The sequence below is a fragment of the Phalacrocorax aristotelis genome, chromosome 15 (genome assembly GCF_949628215.1).
Source record: "Phalacrocorax aristotelis chromosome 15, bGulAri2.1, whole genome shotgun sequence".
Classification (NCBI taxonomy): domain Eukaryota; kingdom Metazoa; phylum Chordata; class Aves; order Suliformes; family Phalacrocoracidae; genus Phalacrocorax; species Phalacrocorax aristotelis.
In genome coordinates, this window is record NC_134290.1 from 11,932,310 (window position 1) to 11,958,026 (window position 25,717).

Here is a 25,717-nt window from a genome sequence, read left to right on the forward strand (position 1 = left end):
TAATACTTAGCTTAAAACCAATTTATTGAGATTTCCATGCCTGAGCTGCGTTTTAGAAGATTACAGTCCTGAATGACTCTCTTGTAAACTTTTTACAATTGCTGTTTCCGACAGGGCGAAGGTGAAGAAAGGTGTAAACATTCTCAGTGCAAAGACAAGTGACCCCCAGCAGTGGGACGTGAAACAAGAGGTGGGGAATGGTGGAAAGCATTCAACCACAACAGTTACTTGTCAGAGGATAGCACCGAGTTCAAGGAACAGGTATGAGACCTCATATTCTTGGCACATTAAACTCATTTATATCCATGATACCATTCGTTGGTTGAAAGACTTAGGGCTCATATTGCCACTACTCATAGCTATTAAACCTGTAGCCTGGAAATCTGGAGACACTTATGTTAACTACGGTACCATCTGCTGATCTATGATAGGGTATCTCAGTTTCCAGGTAATAAAATTTGTCAGTTTAAATTAAAAAATGAATAGAATAGGCCTACGTTGGGGGTGTCTGTGACATTTTGGCATGAATATTAATATCCTTAATTTTAAAGGTTTGTACTGAACGTAATTTTTTGGCTTGATAGTTTTGACCTTGTTTCTCTGAACATAGCACAGCCTCTGTGGCTGGTTCATCAAGCAAGCAATGAATTCTTCCACAGTGAACCGCTGTAACTTTCAAGCATTGGTACAGGATAATTCAAACCTTTCAGCGTTTAGTGTCTTGTACATAATACGGAAGAATCCCCTTTTGCAAACAGTTACTTCTTCCCTAACTGGAGGTTCCTCTGCTAAGCCATGCGCTGGTAACTGTCAGAGGCAGAGCGGAGCAGTCCTGGGAGCACAGGTATGAACTGGCCTGCCAGTGCCTGCCCTCCTGTTTAGTACGTTTTTACTGAGACTTGGTCTAGTTGTTCCACAGACATAAAAGCAGTGCTTTTTCAGTAAGTGTGATTGTCTTCTGCAACACACAGTAAAGTCATATAATGCTGTGCTCAGTGGAAATTATTTTGCTCTTGCTGGGTATCACCTTAATGAATTCTCACAGCACTGCTGTACGTTAGTCCGCACAGCGCATTTTCATTGTACGGATCCGAGCCATGCTTCCCTGGCTCTGCGCTTATTATTAGCCTCAAACCCGGGCTTATTGAAGAGTATCATAAAATCTTTGGTGGATGCTGGGTTGGTTATTGCTTTCCCGTGCAGTCGGTTTGTACTCTCTTCAGGCACAGAAAACCTGAGCGGATTTGAACATTTGTATGCTGTGCCCAGTTGGGGTGCCTGGGAAACGTTAGACTTCTGTAAAGTGCGGAAATTTCTCTTGTCACAAGCAGCTCACTGATTCAATGTATTTACACTTGATATCATTGCAGTTAGTGAGATTTTCAGTGGAGAGCTCGTGGGGGGGAGAGGTAAAGGGAAAGGAAAAATATCTCATTTGAGCCTGTCAGAAGTAACAAACAAAACAGTTTGAAAGGGAAGACATGGCTTTAGAACAGCATGTAACTGCGTATATTTGCAACCGCAAAACTATAATAGTCAGGTTATCAAACCCCAAATTAAATCTTCTCAAACCGATTTGCATAAAGTCTAATTAACCCATAAAATATTTTTAGCACTAATTATGCAAATAAAAGCCAATGTTTTAATTAATGCCTCTTTCATTTGTGTATGTAAATAGTTGCTGTCTTCCGAAAGCGTGACGGACCTAGGCTTGAATGAAATGGTTGCGTACAAGGAAGAGCTGGATGGGGAAAGCCGGGCGTATGTGTGCTGAGGTCCCAGTGGGAAAGCGTACGGTGTCGTGGGCATTACAGTTATGGAGTTTCTAAGTGTCACTTGGAGCCCTCTGCGCAGAGCGCAAATATTCTGTTAAGCTAATTTAATTTGGTTGAGAATTGCAAGTCCCTGATGGGATCTTCCTGTGCTGCCACCGGCTTTTTCAGGCTAGTTTAGCAGCGCAGTTCATCTGGGTGATGTGCAGTTCCGCAGCAAGGTCAGTGCAGGTGCGAGGTACTGTTCTGGAGTTGAGCATCAACACAGGCTAATCTTCCCCTGCAGCAAACTGGGCCAGCTCATAAATATGTTGGTTAATTTAAGCAGAGAGAGGTGTTTTGCACTGTCTTTGCAAAAGAGCTTCTGAAAAGCAGGTAAATGGAAGTTTGCTGTTCTTGAATGCTTTATGAACATTCACAGAGCTTGTCAAGAAGATGATAGCATGTTATTTTTCTTTACATGACCAGCTATTTCTAGCACAGCTCAGAGAATCAGCTATGAGGAGAGGGGAATGGAGGGTCTTCTATGGTTGTGCCTTGTTTCTCTGTCGCAACCAAGAGGAGTGATCTGGCTCTCCCCTTGCATTGTCACGTGTCCCCAGTTGGTTGTCAAGTCAGTCAGAATAGTACTTAAATCCATAATAGGTTCTCAGTGCAGCGGTGTGCTGCCTCCTGCACGCTGTTTTGTGGTAGCCAGGTGAAACTGCATGCAGGATTCATTCTGGCCACAATGGGGAGGGCGATGCGTTGAGTTACGCACATGAACAGGAGATTCTGCCCTTTCTCTATGTGCTTTCATTTACTCGGGAGTCTCCCTGACACAGCATGGAGAACCGTCGCACTCCTTCCCCTTCATATCCCTGGAAACAAACACCCATACTCAGCAAAACTATTCATTTTCGTTCCTGCCTTGCTTTTCTTTTCTTGCATATTTCTACTGTCATTAGTGTGTGGGTATAATTACGTTGTAAGCACTTTGAAACAAGCAGTTTATATCTGAACGCAACACCACTTAGCAGCTAATATACCTTTCACATCATAAATACAATAAAAACAAGGGACATATTTTAGCTACATCAGTATTTGTTTACCATTACATTTTGGGAATTTAACTGGGTCAAGCTTTTTTACTTTTTTAAGTAATATTTGTTCTCTTTGAATTTGTGCTGCTAAAGCCAAGAGCCAAAGCTTCTTAACTTAGATTTATTCAGAGTTTACCACTACATCAAGTAAGTGAAAACAGCTTGAAATCAGCAATGTTTGTGTGCCTCATAATGCAATTTGTGCTGAGATTCAAGTAGCTATTGATGAGGGTAACAACAGCACTGATTAGTGAAAACAAGTCTTAGGCTACTGCTTGGTCACTTGTTTTCCCTTGTTTCTCGTTTCTGGAGAAAAGCTGGTAGTTTTGAAATGTGTCCTAAGGGTAGATGAAGAAATATTTTTGGTTACTGTTATAACCATTTCCATATCGTAGTCTTGCCTCTGTTCGGTTCCAACCTAAGGCTTGTGTGGTTGATTTATGATGTACCACATCTACCCTGAGAACAGCTCCAGTGAAGGGGCTCGTACGTGCTGTGTAGTTTATTTTGGATTGCCAGCGCAGGGTCTAAGAGTTGTTCCAAGACAGAGCAAGGGTTATTTTTTAACCTAAGTAATTTTCATCTTTTTTTTTTTTTTTCTTTTTTAAATAGCATACCTCCACCAGCTGGTACGCTGTCAGCCGTGGGATGAGAAAGGCAGAGTAACGGTAGGAGCAAGGAGGGTTAGGGGAGTTTCTTAAGCTGGCCTCTCTGCCAAAGCCAGAGCATCCTATAGGTGTGGTGTCAAGAGCTAAGAAGCAGCGACTGGGGCTAATCTAGGCCTAACTCCTCTTGCTTCTTCAGGCTTGGAAGCAGGCTGGAGCAAGCTGCCTTCAGTCTGTCTGTGGGCTGATGTTTCTGCCCGTGGATGTTGTACTGTGTGGAGGAACGGCGTCACCCAGTGCTTTTGATTTCTGTCAGCCGGGCAGAGAAACTGAGTGTGGGAGAAGGGAGAGACATTTAGAAAAACTGACATAATGGAAAACTGCTGTGATGTAGCACTTTATCCTCTTGGCCTTGAACCTTTTGAGAGGCCCGTGGGCTTACAGCTTTCCAGCCATCTGTCTGATAAAGAGGCAGACTCGGGAAGAGTGCTTCCAGATGTTGTGTTTATGTTTCAGACTGTGTCACAATCACTTATTCCCCCTGCCACACGCGCACACATTTTTTTAGTTGTTTGTTTGGTTGGTTTTTTTTAATGCTGCCTGGGTATCATTGCATTCACATGGAGACAGCTAATGACGTTACCAGGTTGTGTTTCATATTATCGGGGCATGGAGGAAAGCAAGAAAGCTGTTACAATTCTGCGCAGGTCCCTCCTCTGTCTGGCGGCACCATATGCTGCTAAGGGATGTCAGTGAGGTGAATTCTCTTGTGATTGAAAAATAAAAGTAAAGTGTGTATGTATGACATGCCTTGAACTTGAAAACCTGTAAGCCATGTAAGTGTGTGTGTCTGGGTATACCTGAAGACACTCGGTCTGTGCCTGATATATGGATACAGAGAAGAGTGTTCACACATTATGAGCTGGGAATCACTAAATTTTTGAATCTGTGTCATCTTCCCCGGCACAGTTTTGAGTCCAGGTGGTTTGTAGGGCTCAGCAGAGTGGCAGTGGTGCCTTCTGACCTCAGAACCTTGCAGGCTGAGCAGAGGACACTGGTTTTCACAAGGACTCGGAGGTTTGGCGCTCGTGGGTCGGGATTTTTCCATTGCAGTTGCTTATCCCTCTGACTGATAGCTGAGGCAGGAGCAGACCTGAGGTGGCACATGCCACTACTGCAGTAGTAGATGCTCGGGAAGTTGTATATGTCTGCAGGAGGTCACAGCTGTGCCTGCAGAAACTGATTTGTACAAACTGTAGAGATACTTTGGGAGGTAGACATCAGCAGTGGACTTCTTTTACCATTGAACCCCCAAAAGAGAAACAATTTCCATTCATTTATGAGAAGGTCACATATGAACAAGCATTATGGCCTCCTGAGTATTTTGTTTTAACCATCATGCATGTTTTGGTGCAAATTAGATGCAGTCTTTTAGACTGCTGGCAAATTACCAGTGCAACCCTCAGAGCTTCCAAGGCGAATCATTCCTCTGATGTGCATCTGTCTGCTGTCTGCTTGAAATGATGCATGGCAATGTATGCATGTAGTCGTCAATAACGGTATCAGGAATAATATAGCTAAACCTTCACCTACTGCTTTAAAGATCCTTTCCCTTCCCCCGTTCTCATCTGATTTCCCAAATAATTTCTCTCTGCCTGCTGTCTTTGTGTTTTAAGGTTTCTCTTTGTGTTAGGACGCCTGCTTCAGGTCAAATTAGGGCACAGATGTCTCCAGCGTACAGTTTAGGTGCCAAAGATGCACTGGACATCTGCACATATGGTGAAGGATCAGTCAGCTGTGCCCTGTAACAGTATCTTTTCTAGGGCACAGAAGACTAGGGTTAGAAGGTTGCTTCCCAAAGGAGCCTTTCATACGGCTCCTCTTTTGCTGCTTTGAATGTCAGGAGTGTTTATCAAAGCCCCGAGCTGGGGAGGGAGGAAGGATGAAGAATGTCTCTCGTGTCTCATTCAGGCATAGGCTGCCTGCAGGAAAGAGGCGGATGCTCCGTTGCCGCCTCGCTTGCTCTCTCTGCTGCAGCATCTAAGCAAGTGTCTGCACAAACTGACTTGAGAGGGAATATTTGTTTCTTGTGCCTTACTGCCTCACTGGGTACTTGTGGGAGCGGGGCAACTTGTTGAACCTTTTGAATCCTGAGTGGTTTTGACTTAATGGGCAGCCCTCACTTGCATTAAGGAAAAGCAAATTCCATGGGAGCCCTCATGGACAAGGACTCTCACTGAGCCTGAAGGACCCTTTCTTTTCAGTACTTTCAATAATGCAAGTTCAGAAGGATCAAGTTTGAGATAACTATGGCAATTGTCATGGCAACAACGTACGTCTGTCTAGTTTTCATCTAGCGCCTACCACTGAGAGGCCCCGATCCATAAGGGAGTGTTGGCCCTACCATAATCCAAATAAATAACAACACTATTATCAGTCAATCCTTTCAATAGAAATTTGTGCTTAACTTGCCATCAGCATAAATACCTGCCTTCTAACGGAAAAAGGCTGGGTCAGAAACCCAACACGGTCTGCACAAGTGTTGTAGAAGATACTAAATGGGAAGTATTTTCTTTCTTATCAGGTATGTCGCAACAGTCTTTATTCTGTTTGAAATTCAAAGCAAGACATTATAACCTAAGATAAGGTTTTAGAAAGTCTGTTGTTAGGCTATTGAAATGAATTTTCATGTTGGATTTCAACAGAACCAGTGGTAAACTTAGTCCTGACCATTCAAAAAATACTACGTTAGGCTTTATAGGTAACTTAACATAGTAGTAGCCAAGGAGTTAAGGCATTCCTGTGAGTTTTCTTTCCAAGAAAAGAAATTAATTAATGGAGATGAGATAACAAAATGCATGAAATGAGATCTGTTCACGATCTCTACAGAAGTTCCAGCCCAGTTCCAATAAATTCTATATTTTTTTTGTCTGCTTTGGAGTTCCTGGGTCTGTTGGGAAGCAGAAGGGCTGAAGCACCAAGAGAAAGGTCATTCTTCGCATATTTCTTGCCCATATGAAAGCATCACATTTGTTTGCTCAGCAAATCTGTATAGTTTGGAAAAGCTTTTTACATGCTTATCAAAACCAAATGCTGGAGGCTTAGCCAATGCATGCAATAACCCAGCCTTGCTGAGAAAGCTGTCTTGCTTGTCAGTGCCTTCTCTGCTTTCCAGTCGGGTCGGATATGTTGTTTTATTTCATTGGTATGTAAATAGAGCCGAGCCCCACACATATTCAATTAAATAGGAGGTGCAGTCATGGAGTAATGGGGACAACAGCTTTATACCCATCCCAAACTGATAGGTAGGTTCGATAAAAACTGTAATTCCTGATGTCCAGGGTGAGATTATTTTTTGATATCTGACAAAGTATTCATTTCTCAGAGAGTGACTGGAAAACATACACTTTACTTTTCAGCTTTTGACTTATGCCTGAGGACGTGTTTTGCAGAGCTCCCGGAATACGCAGTAGGAAAGGCCGGCTGTCCCACCTGCATCTTCTGCCGAAAGCTGCTGTGTTCTTGCCTCTTGCACACAGCAATCCCTTTTGCTCTCCATTTTAATAAGCTGCAGTTCGTAGCGAGGTTATCCATGAAAACCTTTGTCTGACGCAGCACATTCAGGGACTGAAACTTCTGTTAATTCTTCCTCTTTGCACCTCAGATCATGAGTTCTAATTTGGGGTGAGGTGAGCTCGTATTTATCTGTGACAGGTGGCATGGTTTGGATGTTTTAGCAGCTATTGTAATGCAGCCTTCCTTGTGATTTGGAGGCACTGGAAGGTAAGAGACAAAAGATGCAGAAATGGGGGGGGCAGAATTTGTGCGTGTGTATTTTTTCTCACACGGTCTTTGAAGCAGAAACATCTGCTGAAAGCCATAAACAGCTGAGTTCAGCAATACCACATCATGCTGCCAAGCGACTCTGATTTCCTCTGTAACTTTCACAGCAGAGGAAATAAATCAGTCAGGCAATAAGAATGAAGAAAATTTAGGAAAAAGCGCCAAAAGCCAAACCTTTCTAGAATAAAGTGAATAAGATCTTTGTTAGTATTCGGCTGAGCAAATTGAAATATGTTTCTTACACACGTAAGCCCTCTGTACCGTTGCTGCTTGAGGAATTTTGTAATAACAAAACTCTGAACTCAAGACGCTTAAAACCGGTCAGGAGAGACCTCTGGAAAATAGGCTGCAATCTCATAAAAGAGAATTAGATTATTTTAAACGTTTTTCCGATCTCATGCCTCTGTCAGATCAGTAGCAGGTAACCGGCTGACAGTGGTAAAGTATCACCATTTATCTGAGACCTTTTCCTTTCCTTACACAAAGCATAAGACATTAGACAGGTGAACCATTTGTTTCTGCACTGCGTCTCTGAGAGTTACTTTTCCACTCAAAGTTACTTTAGTTTGATGAGATACTGCCTATTTACAGTACAGGTGAAAATACCTTCTCTATTTCTTTCGTTATCCAATAACGGTGACTGCTCTATCAGATGGGGGGAAAATTATTACACAGATGCTAAGGCTTTGCTGTAAGTCTCACCAGTTCAGCAAGGTTGGTAAGGAACCCGGCAGATCATGGGAAGTGCTGACTCGGAGGATTTTGCTGCGCGTTGCTGGTGCTGTGGGCTCCTGCTCGCCGCTCGTAGCAGAGCTCTCCCTCCAGTCTCCAGTCACGCTCCTGGCTGCCACTTTGGTTCACATCATTAAGTTCCATTCCCAGCTGACCTGTGCGTGTAATTAAATGAGTGATGTTACTTGTATACCTGCAGCGGGGAATAAACACTATTCCTGCTGCCTTCTTCATTCAGAGACCACATCGTCTGTCTTTTGTTGTACCTCTCACCAGGCCTAAATAAGAGAAAGATGGAACTTGTTTTTGACATGCTGCTTTTTTTCCCCTCTCTTTTTAAAATTCAACATGAGTTTAAATGCATTTCATTTATCTCTGCTGTTACATCCATCGCATATCCTCCAGTTGGAGGTAGTTGTAATGAAAAAAATAATTTTATATTAAAATTATCACATTAAAATTATCACTTAAAGTCACTTATGTGATTAATACAGGGTTTCTAGAAGAAGTTGAGTCTTCATGAACACTTTGCAGACCTAACTGCTGTCTCATTAGCACCAGCTTTACATTGGTTTAGCTCCACTGGGTTGAATGGAATTAATCTACTGATTCTCACTTTTGTAATTTAAACCAGGATCAAGCTTTACACGATCATAAGATGTTTGTTTAAACTTGTTTGCAGTATCCAGTTCTGTGATTACAAATACATGGGTTTGAATGCGAAACCAGCACGAGGTCCTGAACTCAAACAGTTTGAAGGCCTTATCTGAGAGGTGGTTGTTCATGCGTCGGTCCAGGTGTGCTTGCACCCTTGAGACACATCTCAGGCTCAGAAAACCTTCCTCTTCTTCAGCTATCTTCTTAGAAAAATGCTCACAATAGCCAGGCTGCTACCAAATACAGCCCTTGTCCTACAACTCCCTAGTATGTTTGTCAGTATTTCCATGCACTCGCCTGTCTCCATCCATCTGCTGTCTCTCTTCCGCTATACTCGTAGGCTTGCTGAAGCAGCAGCGTGTTCATTATTTGTACGTATGCAGCAGGGTCCTAGCCTGTGACAAGGCTCCTACTCTTCACAGTAAATAATCACCTCCTCTATCTGGTTAATTCTGGGCCTCTGCCTGAAAATAGTTGAATGGATTCATTTCCAGGTGGGGAGCATGTCTGAATTTTTTGCAGGCTGATATGGGGACAATACTAATTTCTTGCATAACTACTAGTAGTCCACGTTACCAGTGCTTCAGACTGAATGAGGCAGCATCTTTACTGTTCTGCAAACTCCTTGCAGCGTATGAGCACTGTTAGCAAACACAACAGTTTATGTAATTCAAGCTGGACATAACACAATTCAGCAAATCCAAGGACTCTCACATTCTGTTATGATGGATTCCGTTCAATTCCCCCTGCACATTTTACATCGTAGGTAGAGATAATGCGTGTTTTTACAAGCTTAGAAAGAAAAATCTTTGTTATAGACAAAGCAGCTCCTGTAGTCTAAAAAACTAGCTTGCATCAGGGATTGTTGCAGTTCTCCACACATAAATGTCTTACACAAGAAAGAGTAGGTACTCTATTGGCTTCTATAACTCATCATTTGCAAGTCATAGTTTATCTACAACTCAGGCTGCAGGGAGACCTCTGGTATTTCGCATTCTGGGAATGAAGGAAGATCTTGTTTTGCTTCACTATCACTTCATGGTGAATATCAGCAAATACTGACATTTTAAAAAGCAACCTCTGTTTTTTTCAAAGCTGTGCAGCCACAGTCCCTTAGTGTAAATCAGTGTAGAATTTGTCGTGCTGCGTCAAGTGCTTGTACAAATCACCTGGTTTGAGTCGGTTTCTGTTACGTGAATCGGTGGGTTGGAGGAGACGTAGGAAGTGTTTGGCGGATGCTGTGTATTTCCTGGCAATTGAACAAGGTGGAGGTGGGCTGCTCTTTTGAAAGGTAGTAGATGTCTGCGAGTTCTCAAAAAATTGGTCATGATCCATCAAACGCTGCCTAAATAAGACCCCTGGGGTTCTGTTTCTTTCAGTAGACGATATTGGGTGATTGAGATCTGCGAGCATATTCTTTTGTAACGCTTTCAAAATTAAGAATGAAAAATGAAAGGGGAGTAGCAGTATTACACAAGTTGCCACTGGGTTTTGAATGCTCTTCTTCCTTAAGCAAGGAAATTCAGTACTTTTTCCTGGAAATATCTGTGATATGTTCTTTTTACTTTGAAGGGTCAGAATGAGAAGTGTCAGCAGCTCGCATAAGTCAGTGTAGATCTGCTGAAGCAATGTATACCAGTTTGTCCCACTATCATTCACCAAGAGCATATACAACTTTCCTGTTATTACTTTGCCAACATGCTAGTGATTTCATAGGCGAATAAGTACTGAGATGTTTGTTGTAGAGATTTTTTTTTTGATAGATCAATGCTGAATTCTTGATTACTTGCCAGGTATTTCAGTTCCAGTTAAATTTCCAGGGAAGAAACCTTAGCTTCATTGAAGCAAATGGCAAAGTTTCCTTTGCAGTTGGAATTTCACCCCAAGTTTAGACTAAAGGTTTACTTTTCTCTCCTTCCTTCTTTCTGACATACGGCTCAGAAAACAAGAATAGAGTAGAATATTTCAGGTGGAAGGGACCTGCAGCAATCATCTAGTCCAACTGCCAGATAATCCGTTCCCTGTTCAAGGCTGTGAAGAGCAGCTTACGCGCTCCCCTTCCATGTGTATACCTGCACACATGATGGTAATTATCACAAAAGGAGTTTTAAGTAGCACCCCATTGATTTTTGGTTTCCATGCTGCAAATTAATGGACTGAGCATGCCCTCTTTGTAATCACGCTAGTAGAAATTCAATAATGACTCTGCCAGAGTAGTTGAGTGACCTCAGCCACTGAATTCTTTCCTATTTTGACTGTTTTTAATGAGACTGGCATATTTAGCAATGCCACTGGATGGCTTGAAGGCCAGGTGCACTGTCAACCAAAGTGTTACTGATAGACCAAGTAACAGGAGTTTCAATGTTTATATCTGTTCTCTTACCCCAAATAGTTCACAGCTTCTGTGTAGCAATGTTCTTTGGAATGGACTAAGCAAGACAAACTTCTGAATTACATAATGTGCACGGAGTATTCTGTTGTAACTGCTAGACTTCGCCCAAGTCAGAGCCCAGCAAGTACCACTGACAATCCCCAAAGGAGTATAATCGCTCTGGTTAGTTTAGCCATTGTTCAGCTAGGTGTAGAGGTTTTAATTGTATTTGATTATCACTTCTGATGGTAATTTTGCCATCTCTGAACAAGTGTAACAGGCGGGTGAGGCTCTCCACTTGGAGATGCTGTTTGTCAATTTTTATCTTGAGAAATGTTCAGAAATTTGATGAGACTGGAAAAGAATATTTAAAGACAGATCATGCTCACTGCTGCATATCTGTTTGGTTATCTGTACTTGTGTAGTTCCACAGTTTGGTTATACCTGCTGTGATTACCTCACAAGGAGCTAGTAAACTCCCCTGCATTACAGATGAACGCTATTTAAATGCGGAGTAAATACAAGCCGTTCTCAACAGTACTGTTACTTAGAAAAGTTAACCTAGAAACGTCATGGTAAGCGTAGGGGACTTGATCACTAAGAGTTGGCTAGAAACACAGCATTCACTAACATTACTCTCAGAACCATCTGAGAAGGGGGTTGTCGCCACGTTCTGTTAATCAAAGCTGTATGAATTATTTTGACAGGCAGCTTCTCCTGCTCTTTACAGTTTTCCTGGGGCTGGTAGAATTGCTGAGGTGAGATGAAACACGCAGTCATCAAACATCATAGAATTGTCACATCCTTCAGTGATGCAAATCAGTTGAGATTTGTTAAGGTTCGCTCTGGCTCACACATAAATTCACTGTGTGGGCTTATTAAAAAAAAATCTCAGACGATACCCAGAGTCACAGAACAGACTTTCATTTAGAGCAGAACCCAGGATATTTGAGGGCAGTGGTTTTTACAGACCCACTGACCATGTTGTGCATAAGTAGGCTCTGGCTTCATAAAAGTTTGAAAAGTGTGAGCTCTTCACCATTATCCACTCCCAGAGGAATCCTGATTTCACTGGCTTGGCTTTGAGCGCTACGCCTCAACAGCGGGTTTTGAAAGGTGTCTGTAATTGGCAATAGAAGAACTTTTTAAATAGGAGTTAATACCTAACTATTGGGACAGAAATAAATAACCAGGTTTTGAATTTGGAGCCTCATTCAGCATTCAGTGAAGTTTGGAGAAGACTGTCCATTAGCATTGAGTCCGGCTCTTGAGAACAGCTTCACAACAGCTTGTACATCCTAAATGCATTTAAGAATACAGCTACTAACTATGCACACTGCTGAACACAAATTAATTGCTGCCTGAAGGACAGAAGATGAAAAAAAATATCCTTTCAGCAACTCTCAGTTGTTTTCTTCAGGTTTTCCCACCCAAGTCCTTTTAGAGCCCTCTTTTTAGATCTGCTCAATGTGCTGGCTCCAACATCCCTCTTCCTTCGGTTTTCTAAGAACCTTTACTGCTTCATCATATTCTGTTTTTACCCTCCTTAATAACTAAAGATTTGGGATTAAATTTGTTATTAATTCCAGTATAATGACAGCATCTACTGCAGGATATGCTTTATGTCTTCCAGGCTGGATTTGGGCCCTTCTGTATCCTGTCAGATACCCTGGCAGAGATTTCCCTAGTGTCTCTTTTATGGGACTAGTGGGTCTTCTGTGTAATGAAATGCCCTTTCCCAGCCACTGCGGAGATCCGCATTAACTGTTGAGTTCTTTCACAGTATTAATCAAGTCTTAGTTTGGAATTATGGATCCTGGAAAGGGGAAGAGTTGGTGGTGGTTTCCCCTCATGTGGGTAATAGAGCAGCATGCCTTTCACATTAGGAGCTTTAACATGTCTGTGTGTGGATATATGGTTTTTTATTTGTATTTGCAAGGCTTATAATGTCAAGTTGTCATCATGCCACTGATGTTTGTTCCTTTGCCAAGCTCTCAAGTAATCTCCTAGGTTGCTAGAAAGGCTATTCCTCTTTTCTACTGTTCTGTAAATTTAGCTGCAGATTGAAGAAAAATTGGGCATCTGATTCTACCCTTAGTGTGCACCAAGCGGCCACTGGCAGCAGCTCCCATGGTGAGATCATTAGCCAGCTGTGGGGGTCCAGTGTTTTATTCCTTTCTTCTTGAGATCATCTGAACCCACATGGTCCTCCTACTAAGAAAGCACATACAGCTCTTGCTGGGGTCTCATGAGCAAGATGAGATAACTGGCTGGAGCACGTTATAGGCTCCTTCTGGCCCGTGGCCAGGCTTAGTTTCAGTGACACTCTCTCAAGATAAAAGCCCTGGCCTATTGGGAGTAAACAGCTGACTGAAGTATTTGTCAGGCTCTGTTATAGCTCTTCCTGCATTCTGTAAAAATTATTCACATATATACAAGCATGAGTTCATTTTGCCAGGAAGCGAGACCATTAATCCTGCCTACTTTGAAGCCGTGTCTTTGTGGACTGTGGTGGGTGACTTAACTGTTCCGATTACTTAGATTGTTGGAGACTTCATCCCTTTGTAATGTTAATGACTGCTGAGTAGCTCAGTCCTGCATGAGAAATTTTTCTTGCATTTAAAAATATTTTTTCTTTCTCATCCTATTTTTTTAATATTTTCTTGTATTTCCCTATGTTTATATTTAATTTCTCGTATTTCTTGTTATACATTTAATATTTTTTCTTATAGTAAATCCTCTCATCAGTGGATTTGGTTTCTAAAGAGTTAATTGCTGCGTGCTACTTTACTCATGAGCCAACTGAATCAGATAATCTGCTGTTTCCTGAGTAATGTCAAAGAGTGTACAGAAAGATCTTTTGTTCTGATGAAGATGTTAAAGAGGGTTTGAAGATTCCTTTCTATGCAGTTTCTTTACACAAAAGTTTTACAGTATGTACCCTGCAAGATTTAGAAATGCTGCTATTTAAACATCAATACATATAATTAGTCAGTAATTGTTGAGATCTAATACCATCTTTAGCGTGTTTGTTAGAACTATTCCAGATACCTCTGAAGACGGATTCAGAGAAGTGTGTAAACCCTTTAGTTTTAGAGTTGCTGCCAGGTTTTTCATCTTAAGCAGGGAAAGAGATGGGATTTTCCTTGGCACTGAAGCGCCGAGGTTCTTGCCCCTGAAGTTCAAGGGCTATCAGCTACTGGTAGTAGTCACCAACTTGTTTCTGTAGGAGCCCAGCCTGATCGGTGCTTCATTAGCGCACATCTCCCTCTTCCCAACAGTGTAGCTCCCTCATTTCACACATACAAAGCAGAATCGTGCTCCTTGTAGACACCTTTTTTTTCCCACCTTCTTGATGGGTAAGCGCTATCTGTTTTGTTATTGGAGTCTAACAGCCAAAATTCTCATATGTGGAAACACCTACGTGAGAGAGAATGAGCATGAATGATTGTGAGGGATCAAGGACAAGGAACAGACAGCTCTGAAACACTCGTTATGTGGCTCACAGGAAACTTGTTTGCAGTCTGCCCGTTGTTCTTGCTTCTCACTGTGCAAAACAGCCACTAAACACTAAGAGCGCAGAGCTTGGGTCTTCATATCCCGAGGCTTTTCCACAGTTCAGAGCCTAAGATACTCTACAGATTAGCACTGAACTGTGCACCAAGTCAGCAGGCCCCGTGTACCTCATCTCAGCAGTGAGGATTTGAAGAAAAAAAAGAGAATCCGCGGGGCTAATTAGCTGGGTCACCAAGTGGTCAGGCTTGGCAGGACTGAAGGGAGGAGAAGCACTCTGTAACTGTGAGTAGGAGAGAAGCAAAGAGGTGCTTGTCCAGACCAAACCTCTCCTGAGCCATTAAAGTTTTCGTCTCTAATTAAAATCAAGTGTAGATTATATGAACATTTCAGTTTGTCTTCCATGTCACTGTATTACTCTTTCTCCAGCCTTAATGCTCCTGACTCCAATAGCCAAAACCTCTCAGTTATTGTCACACTCTCAGGAGCTTGATGACAATAACCCTCTGGAGGGAAAAAGGTAGTTTAAGTGAATGAAAGTGATTATTAGATTCAGGAAAAATATGCCAAAAGTCATTCTCTCTTCGCTAACTAGATGTAATTTAAATTTTAAAAGAAAGTATTGAAATGATTACTCTTGGAAAGGAATCCAAAACTGTAATGGTTATTCTTTTTCTAAGGGAAGTCACATTTCTCCTTGGGGCTAATACCATAAGGTCCTTTGTTTGTACTGAAAACAGCATGGTGCCAAGTAAAGAATAGAGGTCTAGGTTATTAGAGAGAGATACATCCTTGTATATATAACTTTAGAGTTTACTGTACACCATTTATGGTGTTGGCTTTCTTCTGCGCACTCCTACCCACTGGGCTGTGGAAACACAGAGCTTCCATATTGCCATCAGCCAGTGACAATATTTTGATGTTTGTACAAGGGAATGTATATATCCAACCCAAATCTGTTTCTGTTGAAAATGAAATAAACTGTGATGATACCTGAAAACTTAGGTTTGCAAGTCTAAAACTCGCAGGCTTTTCCAGAGTTTCCTAAAAGTATGTAAAGTTAACCTTCAAAGTCTTTGTAGAACGGCATCCCTCTAACCTCTTCTGAAAACTACTGTCCACATTCATCTGTCTTTTTACTCTGTCTTAGACTTACTGGTGTGGGTAGAAATCGACTCCCTAACTCCTCCCTCTTCTAAGATATATACTGAAGATAATGGCCATTATTCCTGTGCTTGACATTCCACGTTAAAAATACCAAATGCACTCAACTCGGCCTGCCCTCTAGTTCCAGGCAATTTCTGGGGAGGACGTTGATTTGATTAATTACCCGTTTGCAGCAGAAATGCACTGGAGGTTGCTCAGGTGACCTCTAGACCATCTAATGGCTGATACATGGGAGCTCTCCATCACAAGCAGAGCTTTGGCTTGTGCCAGCCTCAGGGTCCATAGTGTCAGAAGAGGGAAACGGTTCATATCTTGTATCATAACATTTACTTTAAACCCAGTGCACTTTCTCCAAGGTGCTGCACTGTGGGATAGCATCCAAACATTTCTTAATTCTTTGTGTTTCATCCTCTTCTGTCTGAGTCACGGTATCTGCCACTGTATAACGATGACCAGAAAGCCGTCATGCCCTGGGAGTGTTGTGCTATAGGAGAGCTGGGTTATATGTCACAGGGGATCCAGAAGGAGCCTCAGCAGTGCCCATGTGGTAATGACCCATTTGTCATTAAGGCCATCCAGGCTTGTCTAGCACAACCCTCCTTCATACAGCTTAAATTTCAGTTGGCGAAGCCCCCAAAGATAAGAACTTTGCTCTTGTGTGGGATGGTTGCAGTCTCTGCACTTTACTACTAAAGCTATGGCAAGCAAGGGAAGGCCGTGCTCCTAATTCTAAGTGTATACATTCTTTAGCTCTCTCCCCCTCACCAAGCCTTAAGCTTGTTGCCTAAAAATGCCCTTTACAAGAAAAAAAAAATCTATGGTGCTGCAGAGCTGGCTGATTTGCTGGTGACCTGCCTGTAAGAACGGCATTACTCAAGTATTCACTTGTCCTTTGAACATGAAAAGACAGACAGGTGGAGCCTGGGGTATTACTTGGTACAAAGCAAACATTTAAAAAGCACAAAGTTTCTCGTCCTTTTTGGTAATGGAAAGTACTATTTTCGAAAGTGTCAGTTGACATTTAGAAGATTAACTGGTATTGACTTCCTGCGTGAGTTGGGCTCCTGAGTATCTGAGTCACTTTTGGAAACCTGAGTTGGCCATCTGTTTCACTTAGCCTTTGCAGTGCCAAGTGAAGCAATGCATAAATACTTTGATGACTATAGTTTGTAGTACCTAAGTTTTAAAAAGCAGTTATTTCAACAGTTTGACACCTATTGGAATTTTCAGAAGCTCTGGGGCCTCAAATTCCCACTGCCAGGGAGAAAGCAGATGTGTTTGAAAGCAACTGGAGTTTGAAGGAAGCTTGTGCTTTTGAAAACCCCAGAGCTATCCCATCACTTTTGAAAGTGGAACTAAGGTAATTCCAGAAATTTCACCTGCCATCCCAACCTGATGTCTGACAACAGAACCTGAAAACAAAGAGTATTTCTTAAAATGGGGTAGAAAAGTGAGATGTGAAATGGGAGCGTGTGTAATAGGAACCTCCTATTGCAAATTTGTCTGTGGATTCTGAGAACGTTCATGGAGGACACAGCTGAGGCTGAAAATGTGGGTATTTGGGGCACCGAAGAAGCTGTTTCTGTTGTCGGTTCAAATTGAACATGGGCCGGAAAGGCAGATACGGCTATAGTCCAGTATCGAGAGAGTATGCCAGCTTTCCGGCAGTGCTCTGCCATGGGAGGGGTAGCAAGAATGGTTTGGGAAGAACTTGGCATTACAGAAGAGAGCTCTGTTTTGAGCTTGACAACAGAGAAGATGGAAGACCTGAGACTGAGGAGTAGAGGACATAAAAGAATAGATGGCTTAGAAGTATAGTTGAGGACAAGTGCTAGCAATATCCATGAGGGGCGTGAGGGCCAGGGAGATATGTGGGTCAAAGCAGGGGAAGTGCAAAGAAATAACCGTGCCGTTAGAATGGAGAGAGTAAGAGAGGAGGTGCGGGGACCTTCTCCGGAGCTGCCACGTGGAGCTGCAGGGGGAAGCAGGGCTGTGCTGAACACATGCTGGGAGCAGTGGATCGCTCCTGTGCTGGCTGCCAGAGTGCCCTGGCTGGGGTCCACACTGTCTGAGGCAGGAGGGGGAACAGCAAGCAGAGAGGCAGCTGAAAATAGCAACGTTAATGTGAAATCGATAGTCGTGTTTGTTCTTGTTCCTTTCTAGTGTAAGCAGGTGACAATTCTCATTCCCATCTTTCATTCTCCGCTATGTGACTTAGCAATAATAAACTCTTCCTTTAAGCTCAATAAGGATGTTCATAGAAGCTTTTTATTGCACCTCCTTTGTTTTAACTGGAGTGCAACAGTTCCTCACTGCCACACTGTGAAACTGGGCCAAATAAACAGCAGAGTAATCCATCCATCACTGCTCTAATTTTGTGCCTTGAAGGAGATGACTAGTCTGGGGATACGGCACACAGTGCAGCTTGAACAGCCATCTCCAGGCCATTTAACATCGGGGAGTCTCATAATGAGAGCTCTCGGTGCCCCGGCCCATCTTCATGTTTCAATACCCAATTTTATTCGGACGGTCTCCATAACTTTCTAGGATTATGTCACCTTTCTTCCTTTTCAATTTGATAGTGAATTTGATGTTGCTGAAAAGTGGCTGTTTTGACAGCTTTGGAGACTGTGGAGAGTTTGTTGATCAAAGGCATAAGGAACAGCAGCAACTTCTTACTGGTCCTCCCCTGTGATATTCCTTGACCCAAAGGACAATAAAATCTAGAAGTCCCTATAATTTTGAGCACTACATTTTTTTTTCATACTTGTAATGCTTGATGGAAACAGTTCTATTTTGATGCCATTGCATTTTTTAGTAAGAAAAATGCAGTTGGCAAACTGCAGCCACTGCTCACTCTTACTCCTGGATCCAGATGACACGGATACAAACGGCCAAGGGTCGTTGCAGTAACACGCCAGCAGAACCCAGACAGAACGACAGTCTGAGTCTGCCTCCGGTTCGTTTTACTGAATACCGATTGTAGCAGTTGTTCCCGTTAACATTTCCCACGCCAGTTAGCTTGACCATATACAAAGTCTTCGATAGGTATGATTGACGGAGAATGTAAAATCCATGTGGATATGACTGGGAATATAAATCTTTTTGTAGGAGGCTCTGAGGGCTTGATTGGGTGTGTTGCCATTTCTCTTTCTGAAGAAATAGTTCCCACTATCAGAATTTAAAAGCTTTTAAGCTACTAGTTTCTGTTTAAAGATGGTACTGCACAGTTTGGGTTTTTTTAATCCACTATAATTATCTGTATATTGATTGTTGTTAAGGAATTTAGAACAACGGAAATTGTTCGAGTTTATTCCTGCAGCTGGATCAGGAGTATATAAAGCCTTCATTTTGTGATTTCTTAGCTTTAATATGAATTAAACATTCCTTGCAATTTCTGGATAAGATGGAACGGGGCTGGTTAACATGATAGTCAGTGCAAATAATTTTTAAAAGGTTTGATTCCCACTATATAACCTCGCTGATTTCCTTTATAACAATGTCAGAGTACTCAAACCATCACTCATGTAGTAGGCAGAACTCTGCAAAATCTTCGGCACTGAATGTAACCGTGCACTTACTGTTTGTATCTCTATTTCTCTGATGGACTCCTGTATCACCTTGGGCAAGTCACTTCATTTTCCTGTTCCCCAGCTTGCATATCATAAAATAACAGTACTTGAATCTCAAAAGCTGTGCATAAAATATGCTGTCTGAAAGCAGTAAGAGAAAGGTGTTAGTATTGCTATTGTTGTTGAAATCATGTTTTTATTCAAGCAACATGTTCTTATGGTCTTATGCATCATGTGAGTAGACCCACTGAAGGCAGCGGGACTGTTTACACATTGAAAGTGGTCTGCTGGACAATGGCCAGAAAATAGGGATGAACCTATAACTAGTAGATATTCCCCAAGGCATTTAGCAGCAGGAGTTATGGTTCAGAACCATTCTAGGAGGGTGGGTGGATAGATATATAAATAATTATCATCAGGATTTAAAGTCATTCAGGAGGCATAGCCTGCTTTGCATGTAAACAAAATGTAGGTCTTGAGGGAGTCTGTGTCTGGGCTAAATCTGCTCATGTATAAATCCTCTTTTTTAGGCTTTATATTTTGTAATCATTATAATTCAAATTCAGCTACAGTCCACAGGATTTGCACATTTTAGCACCATTAAGGAAGTCGATAGGAGCTGTGCATCCCGCTCACTGTAGCTGCCCTTCAATAATTAACTCCTTCCCATCTCCTAAATCTGGAGTCAGGCACAGCAACAGCACTTGAGACAGCCTTTGAGAGCATTCAGCCTGGGGATATGCATGTGAGGGACAATTAATTCAGCCGGTTTGCATTTGTCTTCTTACTTTTGTCTGCCTTTCTTTCCTGAGACACTGAGCTGCTGACTTTGTTGTTGCTGGGTAAGCAACCACTCCTGCAATTATCAGAAGGTTGGCCCATCCTCTGCTGACTTCTCTGCCAGGGCATCAGACTGCCAGGCCATTCCCTGAAGCCTTCGATTTCCTTCTGATGTTTATTTGGCATCCTTCCCATCACGCACATTGCGTAGCATTAACCAACTGCATGTGTTCCCCTAGCTAAACAAATTCTTCAGGCCAAATTCACCGCTGGAAGGAACTGATGCTGGGAGATGCATCCCCAGACGATAAAGCTTTCCACCAGAAAAATATTCCGTTCTGCTATTATCCCTTTTTGTAGTTCCTTCAAGTGTTTTCTTTTGATATTGGGAAAGTTGTGATTGTTTTATAGCAAGCAGCTTTCCAGGAATGACAAATATTGCTTTGCCCATTGAAAACAGGACACAGATGTTCCATAGGGTAGGAGGGGGGAGAGGGAAATACCCAGGCTTTTACCAATCAGCCACGTTTGAATTTTTTTTCATGTAGGTAAAAGTGTAGGACTGAAACCTGCAGGAGAGGGAGTGTTGAACATTACCTCACCTCAATCATCCCTGCTAAGTATTATGATTGCAAAAAAGGGATCCTTAATATCCCTGTTACACGTGGAGCGTTTTATTAACTCAGAGAGGCCCTTGGGATTGGCTTTCTTTTTCCTGGAGGAAATAGTAAAATTTGACAGGTAATTTTGTAAATGAAGACAGTAAACATCTGTTGAAGATGATAATGGCTGAGTGGTTTTGTTGTTTCTATGAAAACTTAGTTACACTCATTTTAGATTAATTTTTCATTGTCTCCTGTTAGATGAGAATTGCTTACACGGCTGCTTCAAATGGAACCTTGATTGCTTTCCATCTACTGCCAAAACCATAAAAGACCAAAAAAAAATCAAATGCATAAAAACATTTATGAGCAGTGATACAATAAATTTGTGCTATAGTGCATTTTAATTTGATAAATTAAAGTTTTGCTATGCAGCAGTTTGTGTTCACGTGTGAGAGAGGCATATACATTAGCCATTTAAATTCAATACTGTGTTAAACAGCAGTAAAAGCAATTCCGGCTGCTATTGGGAGCTTTTGGTGCGGTATTATGAAATTCCCCAAAAGTCTGAGATGCGATGTGGGAGAAATGAAATGAAGCGTACTCACGGAGAAGGAAGCGCAAGGGTAGTCTTGCAGCAAAGCCACCAAACAGTGACTTAGGAGATAGAGCTTCCGTTCGCCCATCACCCACAGATCCCTGCGTTACCTTTGCCAGTGCTACTCGGGAGCGCGGAGGGGAGGGGGACCCCGTGCAGTCCAGGCTCTGAAATGGGGGCTAGGTCCAGTTTCTAGCTGCTGCAGATATTTGATGTGATCTGGAAGAAGTCGCTCTATTTTCTCTGGGCCTGGTTATTCCATCTATAAATGGAACCAACAAACATCCTTTCACTCTTTTTCTAGCTTTCTATGCGTGAGCCACAAGGTCTCCTGCTATGTGAAACCGTCTTCTACTATGTAATATACCACTTAGCACAACGGCGCGCCAGCATTCAGTGGAATACTGTAAAAAGAAAGAAAGGAGAATAGGTACAAAGAGTCTAAGCCATAATTCAGTCCTGCTCTGAAGTATGTTAGAGGCATTTAAAGCTTCTGCTGACTCTCTGCATATGGATGATTTCACCCAAGATGGATATTTCTTTGATTCTGAGAAAGCGCTCAGGATCTATTGTTTGTGAGTTCACAGAACGATCGGCAAGTGTGAATGAAGGTCATTTGTTTTGTTTGTTAGATCATACACTTAATAACACTTGAGTCCTGGTATGACCTTTTACAGAGCTTTGTTTTGGCATAAATGTCAGGAAATGCAGCCGGGAATGAAAATATTGATAAATATATTGCCAGGATTTGAACTGTAACTTAGGCCTGCCTGAGAACAAATACTTAGGGCAGCCTTAATAATTTTTGAAACATTTCTCATCACCCAGTCCTTCATATAAATAGTTCTGAAAATGTTTCTAAATACACATTGTTTTCCCTTTGCAAGGCTTCACATCATGAAAAGCATTGCTCGGGAAGGGAAATCACTGCCTCTTTAACAAACTGATATTTTCAAAGTTCACTGCAGATTTATTTCTTATAGCGTCTTCACCCAAAGAAATTCAACTCAGATGTGCCAATACATTTTTAAAGAGCTCCTGTTTTTCTTCTGTTGAGCCAATTCTCTTGACAGGCTTAATAGAAGGATAGGCAAGACAAATGACTGGTGTGAGATCATACAGTAGGGCCATGACCCCAGAAAGGGCTTTGACACAGACTCTTAACGCTCAGCCCCGTGGTACGTCGGTAGCCAGGAGCACAGAGCTACTGGAGACGCCTGCCGCTTAACCCAGGGCCAGTTACCAGAGCTGTGAAGGAGAGAGAAAGGGGCAGCAAGCGAGCGAGGAGGCTTTATCTGTAAATAGATGATCTGACCTGAATCCCCTTTGGCAATGTTCCCCTGCGTGGAAAGGACCCAGGGTGTGGGGTTAATATTATTGGAGCTTGATGGTAGATCTTGGCTAGCTAAGGATAATGTAAATCTAATGTGAGAACTGAGAATGGGGAAGGGAAGTAGGTGTAATATAAGCTTGACAAATTCAGCCTGTCCAATGCGTTTTCTTGTGTCTCTATTACTTCCCACTGTATATATATATATGTACACATACACACACACACACACACACACAGAGCATTTCATTCACAAGGTTGATGTCCTCAGTTCCTTGGCTTGTCACAGATGTTTTTGTGCTTGCCAGCAAATTACATCAATAATTCCCGAGGCCCTCTTTTTTATCTGCTGGCATAGGTAAAACATGGAAGTAGTGTGCGATAATATCATACAGCCAGCTAAGATATTCTCTGGTTTTTCTCTTCCCTTTCTCTGTCCATTTCACCGAGACATTTTCATTTTGTGAGCCAGATGATCAGCGAGAGGAATCAAATAAAAATCCAGTGATGTGAAGAAATAATGTCAATTTACAGCACATGACATCTACTGAGGATGAAGAGACAATCTCCGATAGTCTAGAGCAGCTTTTACTTCCCAATATTGCCTTAGACACAATTTTGTCTTTATATTTGAATATTTGGAGCTCATTATTCCTGTAAATCCCCTTTTCTATATTCAAATCTCTCCATCTGCTTTGGGAAACCCTTTAAATTAGTCATAAAGGCCAAGTCTCTTTATAGAAAGAACTGGATGGCACAGACATCCTATCTGCAAAAATAAAAGCTAACTTCCTAGTGAAATGTAATTCTTGGAAGAGTTGGCAATGCTGTTGAAAATTATTAAGAAAATATTTGTCCATTTTCAAAAATCTTCTGGATTGAATGTCATGTAGATATGAGCACGTTTAGAAAGTATAACAGACTCTGAAGACCATTCCGTACGGAATACGTTAACCTCTTTATTTCTGGGACAAATTGTGTATTCTGCAGTCAGCAACAGTAGGATATTTGCAGCAATTTATAACCCCTATTTGACAGTTCTGTGTGCACCATGCTGCCTTAGCACTGCTCCCTCACCAGAGCAGCAGAGTTGAACACCCCTGGAAATTCAACTCTTAATGTCAGATTGCTCTACGGAGATTTAATCTCTGCATTAGCCAGAATTTAAAACCTGTGGAAGTGAAAGTTTTTATTCAGGGATTTTTAGCATGAATTCCATTGAATCAACAGCACCTGTGTTTCTGTTGTGATATTCAAGGCACCATATTGATCAGGGTGTTTCAGGTAACCTGCAAGATTCAGGTCACTTCAACTACAACTATTTTTTTATTTTGTGACCAAAAAAATTTTGGGCACAAACACGTTTGCTTTCCATGGCCAAGCGTGGACTCAGCCATGTGCATCCCTGAAATCTCTGCGTGTCGAAACAATCCCCAAGCAAAGAAAGGGTTACTCTTTGTTGTCCGGTCCTTTGCAGCGTGATGTTGAATACTCTGCCAAGCGACGCTGAAGCAGAGGTCTCGTCCCAGGTGGAGGTACTGGCAGAGGTGCAGAACAGAGGAGAATCAGACTGTTCATTGAATTAGGGGGAGGAGAGGGACAGCAAGAGGACAACCCATCTCATAGGCAGTGCAGGCAGGTCACGTCTGGGAGCAGAGCATTACAGTTGGTGGAATATTCAATAGCAGCCTATAAGCAGCTCTCTGCTGGTAGCAAAGGTCATCTCTTCGTTTGCCTTGGGCAGCAGCAAATACTTTGAAATAGCCCCGGCTTTTGTAAACTGACAGTGCTGCTGGAGAGGGTGCCTGAGGGTACGAGAGAGGTGACAGTGGAACAGTGACCCCGCTCCCATCAAAATCAAAAGCAGAGCACCGATTGACTTGAATGAAAGTAAGGTCAGGACCAAAGTGTCGCAAGTAACATATTTCAGTGTTGTCATCGTACTGAGTTTCCAGACACAGGAGAATGGTTAGCAGTATTCACTGTACGGCTTCAAGAGTTTCGAGAGATGTTGACACAAATTTTAATAGATGGATCATTTCCTGCACGCTACTGTTTCTGTATTTAAAGAAAAAGTGCCACATGCTGAGGGGAATAATAATGTGTCCGTGATTCACTCCTTTTGTAATCTTGTTCTGAAGGGGATGCATCTGACAGATTGATACCCCAGGAAAATCAAACTAGATAACTAGATTAAGGATCTGTAGCTGGGAAGAGGCCGGAAGGGGCAAACTCCTTTATATTTGTGCTGTTAATTTCCAGGACCCCCGGTCTAGTTGGCTGTCATCCTTCCCTCTTTTTAACCTTTTTTTCATATTGCTCCTGCAAGCCTGCTTTATCAAATAAGAATCCATGACAGTGTTCTTCGATTTTCTCTGCATACAGCTATGAGTGCATTTTCTCATTGGCAGTTCAGATGAGAGCATAGCATAGCTTGGGCTGGCAGACGTTTAATGGTTGTCTTTATAGTTGTCTCTTATCTGACATTCACACAGCTGTGGAGCCTATTCTGCTGGTGTTCTCGTACAGGAACAATTAATCAGAGGATCATAGAATCATTAAGGTCGGAAAACACCTCTAAGATCATCAAGTCCAACTGTCAACCCAAAATCCCCAGGCCTCCTAAACCGTGTTGCCAAGTGCCACATCTACACATTCTTTGAACGCCCCCAGGGACGGTGACTCTGGGCAGCCTGTGCCAGTGCCTGACCAAGTGTAAGATTTCTTAACGTACAGACAAAGGTGTAAATGCACATGAGTTACCGCAGTTGAACAACATGCCAGCATGAACTACTGGGGCTCAGCTGAGCGGTGGTACTTTGGCAACCCACAGTAACGTGGCTGTGTGCCCCCCTGAGGACAGGTCGTCTGACTTGGGGTTAAGGAAAGAACTGCTAATGACATCTGTAATTTTAAAGTCTCTGCTGGCATCAAGCTTTTGCTTTCTGCAAAAGTAGTTGAGGCAGTGTTACAGGGGGGCAAACTGGGCCGAGAGATGGCTGGTAGGCAAACATATAGGATTTGAGATCTAGAGATTTAGTCAAAAGATCATTAGCAAGTATATACTAGTAATGCAAATCAAATCTTCTTTAT

At 42.3% G+C, this 25,717-nt stretch overlaps 1 protein-coding gene across 1 annotated transcript in view; it reads left to right on the forward strand.

The window, feature by feature from the left end:
- The window catches only part of TMEM132C (transmembrane protein 132C), a 226,633-nt gene that overhangs the window by 127,884 nt on the left and 73,032 nt on the right, over positions 1 to 25,717 (forward strand). The window contains exon 3 of the mRNA XM_075110801.1: positions 115 to 261. Coding sequence (XP_074966902.1) covers positions 115 to 261 — 147 coding nt within the window. The remainder of the gene's footprint in view (positions 1 to 114; positions 262 to 25,717) is intronic.